Raw genomic sequence first — 12610 nt, 5'->3', positions numbered from 1 at the left:
TGCTGGAGTTGAAATAACTTAGGAAACATCAATCTGCAAAAAGGCAGCCTGACTACCATCGGCTTTAGGGATTGCCTTCTGAGGATGAGCTGACAGGCTAAGCAGTGGCCAGTGAAAGGGTTGGAGTTCTCGTACCATCACTTATGATCATGCCAGTTCACCTCACCTGCAGTTTTCTATGGGCCCAGGAGAGAAGACTGAACCTTTCTTACTAGATAGCATGTTCCTACTCAAAAGGAAAACCTCACAAAAAAGCCAAGTAATCTAAACCCCATGTTTATGCAGAATATAATCAAATATTTTACATAGTTTAATTCTATTTAGGAAGTGCAAGAGAAGAAAAAGCACTAATACTTGGAAGCAGTGACAGTAGATCTTTGGCAGTCAATGAATGTCTATATTCTCTGGTATATACCACAAAACTATCCATACTGTTTATGAGTTTCTACTAAAACAATTCAGTGAAAAGATGGTTGTACTGGGTTGTGGTAAAGAGGACAAGTCAAGAGAACCTGGGGTCAGTTCCTTGTTCAGCCAAAGACTTTGGGTGCTTCTCAGTATGGTTAAATTTAAAGTTTCAAATCTCCACTCAGGAAAAGAGCAAGTGGGAATGTTTTATTTCCCAAGTCCAAGACTATGGTGAGGATGATTCTAACTAATTTTGAGTGGCCCACGGTGAAGTTTACTGCCAAATACCAATTAAAGGGAGGAGAAAACAGAAGATGCTGGGTTGTTAGACAGGTCAACAATACTCAACAAAGCAAGGGGCAATGTATTTTTCAAGTAAAAACAAATTGTTTGCAGGAGACTTCTGATGCCAACACAGCTTGTCTCCAGTAACAGTGTCCTGTTGTACAAAAGCCTAAGTCTCCATACCTAGTTTTAATTTAAAAATTCATTTACCCTTTTAAAGGAAGAGCTAAGGCTTGAAAAGACATTTGCTTAATCCCAGCAAGTAGGTACACTAATAACAAAAAACCCAAAGACAGATTTTTTGTATTAGAGAGAGCACTTTATTATTTCTCTGACTAACATGCTTTGTTTTCTTTGGAGTCCTCCTGAAATGTGTTCAATTGCATAAAAGTAGGAGATCAGTTGTAATAAGGCGTGTCTCTATTTCTCATGTTGTTGCCAGGTCTGAGATGCTTTGTGACTTTGGAACCCTGCTTTGATTTTAAAGGGACACTATCATAAAATCAGAGAATCAGCTAGGTTGAAAAAGACCTTTAAAATCACTGAATCCATAGAAACAACGCTGAAAGTTTACCTCTCCTTAATAAGACCATCTTTTTGGGAGATAATTATACTAAACGGAGTATTTAAAAGTAGGTGGCATTGTTTGTTTTGTTTTTTAAATACTGTGTGAGTTTCACAAAACTAAATCCATGTTTGAGTATTTCTAAAAGCACCGTTTCTGATTTTAACAATGCAATTCTTCATTCATGATACCCTGTATTCAAGTTTACTCTCTGCATATTAATTTTGCCTACCACTTTTTTTTTGGGGAAGTAAAGGTGGACTTGGCCACATTTCCTGGTGTTTATTCAGTTATGGCACATCAGTGTTACTTGCGTTAACAAGTTAGAAGAAAAAGTTATGTTTTAATTGTCTGTTTTCTATCACATTTTAAAAAGTTATAAAAACAATCTTCTCAACATGAGCTGCTGTAAGTTCCCTTCCCTTATGTTGTTTTTGGACCAGTAGTATTTTGAATATGACCTCCTAAAAAAATAGTATTTTTAAAACCTCCTACTGGAATGCATTTGATTTGAGTTATTCAAAGCAAATGTGGAGGACTAACAGACCTATGAAAATGATCAGTGATGGCAAAGCACAGTTGTTTGCTTACCTCCCCAGGGCACATTCTGTTCTGTGTGCACGTGTGGGACTTTCTGGGACTCCTCTGAGAACTATGTGCAACCCCCCAGTAGAATTTAGCTCCATGATATTGAGAAATATGCTTGGATACAGTGTAAAGTCACAATCTGCTGGTTTTAAGTTTCTGGTAGGAGCTAGACCTTGAGGCAGAAATGCTGAAATGAAGAGGCTTTATGACCTCCTCTGCATCAAAGGATTATATTCTGGATAAGAACAGCTGCAATAGTTCTGTGCCAGCAGTTCAGAATGAGGGTACAGGATGGGCTCTGTTGGAGCAGCAAGGCTTGTAAATATGTACAACAAAATCTTCATTGCCATAATGGTGGTTCACCTCCCCTATTTCAGAACAGTAATGCCACATCATGTCAGCTGATAACCCAATCCACACACTATTATATATTTATATATATATATTTAATATATGAATTTCCTAGTGGTTTAATGGACAATTTAACTACTGGGGGTTTTTTTGAGATAAATATGATTTACTGAAAGTGCAGATGAGGTTTTTTAGTGCTTCTTTACCCTCTCTGAGCATCATATCATGGCAACAGCCTTTAGGTGCTTAGGAACTTTGTTTCCTCCTGTTACCTATTCCCACATGTGCAGACATAGTCCTAAAGTCATGATATTGCATGTAATTGCTGTAGGGAGGGTGATTATTTCATGTAAGAGAATATGAAGCAGGATCAGCATTCTTTAAGCAGCACTGAGATAACCACTTGTGTCTGTGTCTATCACTTCAAAAACAAAGGCAAGATTCCACTCCCTTTACTGTATACAGATTATCAACACAATTATTGTGAAATTGCCACTTTCTTAAAACAATCACTGAATCATCTGCAAATAACTCCTCCACCAACTAGTAAAGAATGATGGGTCTGAGTTTAGCTTAAAGTGTTTGTAACAGTGCCTTAAACCTAGTGGTTCTAGTTAAAACCCTTTCTGGACAGTTACAAAATGCAACATCCACGTGAGGGAGGATGAGAGGAGCAAGCGATGATAAAATCTATGTAAAATCATTTTTGTTGCTGTTGCTGATGAAATCTCAAAGGACAGGCTTAAGAACCAGTGAGCTCATGAGTACAAGCAATACAAAAATAGTAATTTTAACTTCATTGGTGCTTTTATAATGCAGCTTCTTGTGCATACTCATGGAGTCTGGAGATTCTTATTTAGCTTGGGTGAATAAAAAAGAAAAGAGTGAAAGACTACTAAGTCCTGAGCAGTGCACTGATGCTTATCCGCTGTAGAAAACTATTCATATAAAACAGTCTGAAAAGAATTTGCTGTCAATCAGCATTTCAAACTTCTCTGTATAGATCAAAGGCAGTCATCTGGAGCTCTGACTAGTGGTAAAAACCTGGATGAAACTTCACCTCAGACATTCCGAAGAATCCATCTTTGGTTATTCTTATATGGATATATACAGTGATAACAAGGTGATTAGGATTAAAAACTCAACAAAGGTTCTCTGTGGTCACTCAAGTCTTTATATAAAATCATAGTGTCTTTTTTTTTTCTGAGATACCTCCTTGTTCACAATGGCAACACCAATTGTGTGAAGATAGTTACATTAACTGATGTGTGATCTCATTTGCCTTCAGTGGTGTTATGCTCTGATTCAATCTCTTAACGAGTTGTAGGCTTTTGTGGTCCGGGTGTTGATGAAATCTGTCTTCTTAAAGTCAGCCTTTGGAATGAAAGAAACAGAATAATTCATTATTTTCAGTGCTGATTCTGCAAGCGAAGGGTGGGTTCAGCTGTCTAAAAGCAAGATACAGAGCCATAATAGGAGGCTAGGCAGAGTCCTCTACAGTCACAGAGACAGAACAGGCATCTTCCAAGGAGTGGTCCATTTAGTCTAAGAGAGGGGAAATGAATAATTGGAATTGCTTAACTTTCTCCACTGACTGTGCTGGGAGTCTGTTCTAGCTCAGCTCTACAGGCTCTTAGATCTTAAGTGACTAATATCAGCTGAGATTAATCCTATCAGAACAAACAGTACAGGGCAACGCCAAAATGACTCAGGACTTTATCCATCTCACTTGATCGAGTAATTTGTTCCTTATCGGACTGACTTTTCAAAAACATCTAGGCATTAGGTGGTCTGCAGTTTTCAGTGCTGTACCTGGTGTCTCCAGGGGACCTGATTTGCACAGGAATAGCGAGTAACCAGATTTTTTTGAAACTCAGATCTGATAAATATGTCTTATAGGCATACCAGCGACTTCAGAAAATTCCTGTGAAGTCAGGAATGCAGTTGCAAAAAAACAGAGACAACAAAATCTAGGGAAGAATTTATATGGGTACAGTACCCTTATTCTTGAACACAGATTTGTGGTTTGTGAGGAATATACTACTGAGTGTGATGCTACACTGTTAAAGCATACTATGCTAAATAACTTTTTTGGAGCAAATTTCAACACAAAAGTCTACAAAAAGAAACAGCTGACCAATAAATGCTAAAGGCTACCTCAAGAACATGGAATAGTTTTAGGTTATAGGGAATTTTAAGTGACAAATTCTGAATACCAAACAAATGAGGAGTAAAAACAGTTTGAAATGCAGGGTGAAGGCAGGTAGGTTGAAGCTAACTCAGCTGTGTGTTGAAAAAACAGTCACAGAGCTTACAAAAAAAAAAAAAAAAGAGAGAAAGAAAGAAAGAAACCGGTTTATTATCTGACTCATGCTGGCCATTTGTCTATGGCAGTAAATATTTGCCAACACCTTTCCCAGGCCCAAGCTTTTTTCTACTCTTGGGCTACCAGAACATGTAAATAAGGAGAACAAAACTGCTCTGGTTTTTAAGCAGGAAGCTGCCTCGCCCTGCCTTTGCTTTTGCTGGCACGTTAGATCTTCCATGCCAAGCTGGTTAAGTCAGTGGTGGATGGTCACCTACTACGCATCATTTCCCACCATCTGACAATTCTGTCAGGCAGCAGCTGCATGTTCATAAACTTTGCCAGTGGATATAAAACCACAGAGGGAGGGAACATGAATGTAGATGAGCAAAAATTAAGGCCATGCATTACTTAGGCAGTATAAGTCATAGTAAAACCAAATTCAGAGACCACTTGAAATCCTGTCATAGGCTGATTTTTAAATGTGCAGAAGTGCTAAGGGCCCCAGAGGACAAATGAGAGAGTTCTAGGTCTGAAAGGACAGATTTTACGTGTCTTTGTTCTACCCCAGATCTTACCTTTTTGTAAGCATTGTGGAGATCTGTATGTGACCACAAGGAGTAGAGGAGGACTGAAGCAGCCCTGCTAGCTTTGCTGAACATGTTACTGCAATTTTGTAAAAAGAATCATAAAACATATTTAAATTCCCACGTCATAATCACCGTGCATGTACAGACTTCAGCAAATGTAACCTCGTAGAATTTGTTCTGTCTCTCTTAACTCCTAAATGCTGCTTCACTATTCTTTAGGTATTGTAGCATGTTTCATGCTGTCCTGATTACTGAAACAAATGAAATATGCCTCCCTCATTCTTTAAAATTAGGCTGAAATCAAGTACTTTGTAGTACTTGGTATCTTAGAGCAGCTATCATACTATTCACTTTCAGTTGAGGAAAAGACACTCAGCATAACAAGCATTCAAAAGAATCTTTCCAGTAAGTAAAATCTCTGGTTAGGTAGACATGCTTTAAACTACTCAGGGCCTCATGAGGCCTCCTTTACTGGGGTTAATTTCCTCTTTCATTTTGTAAAAAGAGAGGAAGACAAACAGAATAATTATTCATTTTCATAAAGCATTATATATCTTTTAAGCAAATATTGATTACATGTGATTTAATATGCAAGGAATTATATTAAAAATGATGAAAGAATGATTAATTTAAAGAATTTAAAGAATATTAAAGAATGATTAATTTTTTAATCTATTCTCTAAAATGCTACTTTATAAACTATTTTTAAGTACAGTTCTATAAGTTTTATAGAATGTATCCCTGCACTTCACTGCTAAAGACTATCAGAACTGTGTTACAATGAACAGAGAAGACAGAAATTTTCTGGGTACAGATAAGACCTGATGGTCAGTCACTCTATATATCACAATATAGATAACATTGTGCAGTTATCTTCTGCTGAGTAATTTAAAATGCTGGACCATGATGAATGTATCTGTGGACAGATAGAACATTCCTTGTAAGAGATTTTTCTGTATTTCCCAATATGTGCAATTCTATTCATTTCACTTGTTTAAACTATCCTGGACCTTGAGATGAAGTGTCTTTCCTCCCCAGGTGGCAGAGGTTGCCATTTTTTTTGCCAGGGAAAACAAGGGAGAGGGTAAGACTTCTTGACCATCTTACCTGTCATTCATGCTGATGGCAATAATCTTTGGCAGGCCATCAGCACTCAGGAGGAGCCGTGCATTGTGCGAACTGCTCTGCGTCAGGTTGTACAGGGTGTAGCAGATGGACGCTGTGGTTTCACAGGCAATGTCAGACCCTGGGACAGACTCAGGTAGTACTGAGACCAAATCAGGCAAAACTTCTCTAGCTACCAGTTGGAAGAGAGACGAATAATTTCATTACTAACAGGGGCAGATTTAGGTAGCAGTCTTACCTTGTTCCTCCCATTCTCCCCTGTCAGGGTGCTGTGTGCTCTCACAACAGAATCATGGTTTCATATCTGCATTACATCCCCGCAATTTAGGTTAAGCTGCATCCACACTAAATCATTTGTCTCATACACAATACATAATGCCTGGTGTACTGTAGTGAGGTCACTAGGCATGTGCCTGCAGCAGGTTGCCACTTGCCAGGGAACCCTCTGAGTCCTACAGGTCATCAGGGGTGTAGTGATATACAGCAAACTGAGAAAGAGTGACTGGAGCACAACATTCTGAAACAGAGTGTAAGCTTTTTATTTAAGAATAACATCATATTCTGAAGTTCATCCCTATTCAAGAAACACCTCATCGCTTTGACCAGACTCTTCATTCCTCCAGGTGGGTGTGTGACAGGGTTCATGTATCAGTCAAAGCAATTATGTCAGACAGCACAGTCCATTTTTCCTCCATTAGTAAATCAAAGAAGGCAATTTTCAGAAAACATATTTGGAGTATCTTGAAAATATCAAGTTAGAACAGATGTTACTTTTTTCAACTAAAATGGGAAATTTTCTGCTACTTTTCAATCATTTTAGTTTTAGAGATTCTTTACATTAAATTTCTCTCAATTTGATATCAAGGGTTCATTTTGCTTGATAAATTTAGACACATATCTAGAAAACAGTATACCTTTCCAATTATTTTCCTTTGGCCAAAGGTCTTTTTAGGAATTTGATGTGAATTCATACATGCTTTCAGTGAATCACAAAGAATACCTTTTCATGGAGAAAAAGTTCACCTGAAATTCCCCCAGTTCTCCCTACCATGGGTAAAATAAGAAAATGACTGTGATGTGCAAGATGAAGGTCCTGTTTCCAAAGATTTGTGCTATTCTGTTTTTTTTCCACACTCTTTCATAAATTATTTTTTCTGATGAAATCCCTAGCTCTCATCAGTTGAACTTCTATTTCTGGAGGATTTACCACTTGTAATTTTTGACACCATATGGATTACCCCTTTGAAATCAGCCCAACAACATGTTATAATATTTTCATTAATAGGGAATGTTCTCTAAGGATTAAACAGTGCTGAGGAGACTGTTCTGCAGAATTCTGGAGGTTAATCTGCCCTGTGAATGTTGTACGCCTGTCATTTCTCCTTTCCCCTTTGGTGGGAACACAGAAAAGGACAACAAATTATATGAATTCATTTTATCCTATCAGTAGGAATAAAATTCAAATACACATTAAATTGAAATGAAAATAGAATAGAAATTACCTCTATTTAGAAATAAGATCCTTTAAAAAGACTGCTCTATTTTTTCTATAGCATCTTCTAGCTTCCATTCTCAAAAACTTTTTGCAGGAAAACTGTGTGAGCCGAAAGCTTCTAAAGCTTTGTGTCTAATAGAAGAAAATATGATATTTGCTAGAAGATTCAGAGATGTTCTGTGATTTCTAGCAAAGCATTATGCAGCTGTGGCAGCACAGAACTTGGCACTCACCTTCCTTTACCCTATTTTAAACAGAATTAAAACTCCCTCTCCAAATGGTTGTAGATTTTACATCCATTATATATTTTGAAAATAACACCAATGGAAGTATCTGATGAGGAAAACACAATCCAGAGAAAACTTGAGGTTGAAGTCCTATGTAAGCAAAACTCTTTATTTTAAACTCTCTTAAATGACTGCAAGTATCTGGTATAAAAATCTATTAAACTCACAGATCAGGGTTTTTGCGCATTTCTTTTTTTTTTTTAAAGAAGGAAAATTCACAATAAAGAGAGCAGAGAGCACCCAAGAGACAATGTCAGTCTTTGCTCACCTATATCATTTTGCAGAGAGCTGTTGCGAGACAAGTTCCTGAGCAGTGACACTGCTGTCTTCTTTACTGCAGGGTGATTTACGTGCAGCATAGTTCGAATGCTTGGGATGCCATTTGCCTTTTGAACAACAGTCCGGGCCACCGAAAACGGCATCTGTTAAAGGGCATGTGGCAATGCTGTGTCATTACCAGCAATATATGGCCTCATAAAAACCACACACAGCAGGTTCTCTGCGTCAATTTAAGCACGTTCAAAATAGTTTGAATTCAGAGCTACATGTGAGCTGCAACAGAAAAGCAAGGTGATAGAAAAGAAGTTTTGAGCCCTCTTTCTCCCACGTGTCCTTTGGCCAGTTCCTCAGACAAGGTCATTAATCATTAACTTTTTCACCACAAGTGATCTGCTATTGTGGCAGAGCCTTCCTCTGCCCACGCGACTGTGTTCCACAAAACGAGTGTTTTGGTGCTTTTAACATCTGCTCATCCCCCATTGTGCAATGAATTAGTGAATTCCACACATGGAGACGTGCAGAGTGAAAAGACGCAGGCTCTGTGTTTGCCAAGTAAGAAAACACTGCACTGGTTACTGGCTGTGAAGTTCCCTTCGATGTTCTTCAATGTCCTTGACCCTGTCAATAAGCCAGTGACCTGTCAGTGGTTATTTGAGCTCAGTGCAGTTACATGTTGCACTACAGCCCAGAACTCTATGCATTCACATTAACAACTAAATAACAAGAAAAATGCTGACTTACAGGTCCACTGCCAGCTGTGAGGTTCTGAAGAGCCCCCAGGGATGCTTCCTGGGTGTAGTTTCTGGTGCTCTTTGCTATTAAGGAGAGATATATCCTAATCAGCGTAGAATGCCAGAGTGATTCAACACCTTTGGGATTGCTCTTTTCCTCAGGTAGTGGCATGTCCTGGTGCTTCTAAACATGTAAACAGATCAAACCTTTAGAAACAGTGACCTTACATGACTTAATGCATCACAAGCTAAACTAGACATTTTGTAACTCTCTATGACCAGATTATTTGCAGATTGTTAAACTGTGAGCTCGAATAATAATGTGGAAAATTTCAGTATTTAATAATACAAGCCACTCCATTCAAAAAAAAAAAGGAGATGGGTAGGGGGGAAGCTGCTGCTCATCTCTCAGTAACTGATGTTACAGGGTGAGACCAAGGAGAAACAGAAGCCGAGACCAAGGAGAAACAGAAATCGACAGCTAGTTGTACTGTGGATGGAGTAGGAGAAGGTAGAATACACTCCAGCAAAACCAATAGATGGGGAGGGTTACCAATCTTTTTATTTTGCTTTTGCCATTCCTAGTACTGTTTCCCTCCAACAATTCCCAGTTGTCAGAATATTAGTGATCTGTGCCACATGGAATTGAAAGGAGGCCCTGAGACTGCCCAAACCCAGCAAGTCATGGAAGGTGCAAGTCATTTTGTGCTGGTTTCACTGGTGAAAAAACCATCACAACACCCTCTCTTTGGTAGGGAACTTGCATAATTGCTGTACATGGTACAGATATAACTTAGATCCATCAGAGGGGGTGAAACTCAGTTGCAGTATTCCTCAGCTAATGACACAGTGAATTGCTATGTCAGTGTCAGCAGCAGCAGCTGAAAGAGATAACTAGTGTCAAGAACAACTATCAATAAAATTGCATTTTTGGGCCAAGTGTCATGCTACCTGACACATCAATAACATATTTAAGTAGGTTACAGTCTTATTCTCCAGAGGTTGCTACAACTGATTAACCCAATAAGATGTAACTAAACATGCACTTTACCTCTTTTACTTTTCTGCTCCGTGTTCCAAAACAACCTGGTGTTTTATCATAGCTAGAAATATTTCTTCTTTGCATGTATATGCTCTGGGTATAGCTCTCAGGGAGCTCTGTCTCTAGCTGGTAGGAAAGATTGTGAAGAATGCACACACAGTTTTCTGTGGCCTAAAATAACAAAAGAATAGAAATCTAAAGATTTGGCATGCACTGAAGGGACATGTATAGACATGGAAAGAGCTTTCATTTTTGGATCTTCAACAACTAACTGCAAAGCTTCTAATGCCTCATAGAACAGCTAGGCTTCATGCCAGTGATCCACAAGACTGCATTTACACTGATAAATTAAACATGCCCTGGGATGTTCCTGAACACTGAGGCCAGCTGGCACATAGGGCTTGTGTTCTGAGTGGGGTGCATGCCTGCTGGAAATGGTCCTGGGACATTATAATTCCTGAATTGTGCCTGGGAATTGTTTGGGCGAGTGCTATTTGACACAGACCAGAAGTGTGCCAACAAATGTTTTAGATCTTAAGAGCAAGGATGATCATGTACAAACCTTACTGTAGCAACAGCAAAAGGAAAGCTTTCTATCTTTCCTAAAGAGGAAGCTTTTTTTTCCTGTGGTAGAATGCTTTTAAAAATAAGATGTTCCTTTATGAACGTGGCTAGGGTCAGGTCTACAATTTCTGAGTGATGAGTCTATGGCAAATAGCTTCATTACCATCTCCTCTTTTGAAAGTAAAAAAGGAATGAGTAGTTTTAAGACAGAAAACAACTATTGGCACAATAATGTGCTGGATTCTCCCTGAAGCTAATGGCACTGTCTGCAAGTAACTAATCCTAGAATAGAGCTGTAAATGTGCAGTAATTACCTCTACATGGCACAAGTTATAGCAGGCACCTAGAAGTGCCTTGAAGGCTACAGATAACTTTGTCACAAGTGGCAGCTGGTCCTCTCACCCACGTTCACCCAGCTAAGAGAAAAGCATCTAGTCTAAGCCATGCTCAGAGGGTTCATCTGCAGTCAGTGGTGGAAGGACAACAGTGAGATAAATTGGAATCTGAAAGCATCAATGTCCTTGTAGTTACTGGCTTAGGCAGCAAGAATAACTTCTAAAAAAACTTCGGAAAATTAATTCCATTCTAAATGATGCAAGCTCCTTAATTACACTGTCACCCAAAGGGATTTAGGTTCTTCATTTCCTAAGGAGTACATAGCATTAAATATCCAGGTGAGCAACCAGATTAATTTTTCATGCTTCTAGCTAGCTAGCTCCCTGAGGCAACTAAAAAGGTAACATCTGATTCTTTTGTCTTTTAGTATCTCTGAAAGCTGTGGCTTTATCTCACTTCTTAAAAAAAGACAGAAGTTTCTACCTTTGTCTGCTGATTCTGAAAATGTTTTCCCAGTGCTAAGGTACTATTCTTTTAGATTGCAGCATAAATACTTCAAAAAGCTTCTTACTGGACTTTCACTTTTGATGTCAGTGTTAAAAGTCCTGGAAACACGTTTGGCAATTACATCACAACTGTTTCTGAACATGAGTTTCTAAACAACAACAAAAAATGTTCACTTAGCAATTTCCCCTAAGAAAACACCTTTCATCTCAAAGCGTACCTTGTCATTGGGCTCATGGTCTGCAATAGCTCCTTGGATATAATACACAAGAGAATCAATCAAACCATTGCATTCTCTCATCTTTTTCCTTCCTTCTGGGCCGGCAGAGCTCATGTTTCTGTGCAGGAAGGAATATGTTGGTGAGAAGAGATTCAGTCCAAAGATATTTTCTTGTGCTCCTCTGACAAACTTTTCCAGCTAAATCTTAAATATACTGAAGTTAAGGTTGACTGCTTCCTTTCTTCAGAGCTGTAAGACAATCTGAGCCTCTTCTAAGTGAAACTTTCACTTCAGCACATTCCCAGACAAAAATAAATACTACAGGAAAACAAAGCATTGTGTATGGACTGATAAGGTAAGACCCGACTCAAATTTTCATCTCAAAGTTGAATTAATCTTTTTTAAAGAAACCTGGAGAAAAAAACTTGAACTTTTTTTCCATGATTCCATTTTTAGTTGTATTTTTAATATTTAGGATTGTGCCTATGTCAAAATAACAGAAGAAAGATAACCGTAAAAATTTCCATGCACACAAATGTCTGTTAGCATTTACCTACACCAAACCAAGAAGACCTATAAACTTCTGAAAGTTTTACCAACATCTCTATGTTAACACGCAAAGATAACCGATGTCAGTTCCAGGGCCACATTCACATGGCAATTCAGGTGCTTCTGGAAGCGCTACAAAAGGAAATGCTGTTGGGCAGGAGGGGATGTTAATGCAGCCAAACTGGTAGTTTGGAGCAGCAGCCTGGTCCCACTGCTGGGCAAGGGCGTGTGGGGATGAATGGTGAGGCAGCTGCCACTGCCATCTCTGCCAGAGCAGCAGTGTGACACAGGAAAGAGGAAAAAAATACACCGTGCTTAGCTGACTCCCAGCTTCCCAGAGAAGCTGCTGGCATCTCAGCAAATGAAAGCTGAAGCCAATAGAAGCT

The 12610-nt window shown here is 38.8% G+C and overlaps 1 protein-coding gene across 1 annotated transcript in view; it reads right to left on the bottom strand.

Moving 5' to 3' along the window:
- Positions 1 to 997: 997 nt before the first annotated feature.
- PKP2 (plakophilin 2) overlaps positions 998 to 12610 on the bottom strand; it is a 44446-nt gene continuing 32833 nt past the window's right edge. Inside the window, exons 7-13 of the mRNA XM_071551166.1 lie at positions 11676 to 11793; positions 10061 to 10222; positions 9020 to 9193; positions 8268 to 8421; positions 6200 to 6389; positions 5081 to 5168; positions 998 to 3571 (exon numbers count right to left, since the gene is read on the bottom strand). Of these exons, the coding sequence (XP_071407267.1) occupies positions 3503 to 3571; positions 5081 to 5168; positions 6200 to 6389; positions 8268 to 8421; positions 9020 to 9193; positions 10061 to 10222; positions 11676 to 11793 (955 nt within the window). The 3' untranslated portion in view covers positions 998 to 3502. The remainder of the gene's footprint in view (positions 3572 to 5080; positions 5169 to 6199; positions 6390 to 8267; positions 8422 to 9019; positions 9194 to 10060; positions 10223 to 11675; positions 11794 to 12610) is intronic.

Source organism: Pithys albifrons, chromosome 3 (genome assembly GCF_047495875.1).
Source record: "Pithys albifrons albifrons isolate INPA30051 chromosome 3, PitAlb_v1, whole genome shotgun sequence".
In the NCBI taxonomy this organism is placed as follows: domain Eukaryota; kingdom Metazoa; phylum Chordata; class Aves; order Passeriformes; family Thamnophilidae; genus Pithys; species Pithys albifrons.
This window is presented reverse-complemented; position numbering and strand designations above follow the sequence as displayed.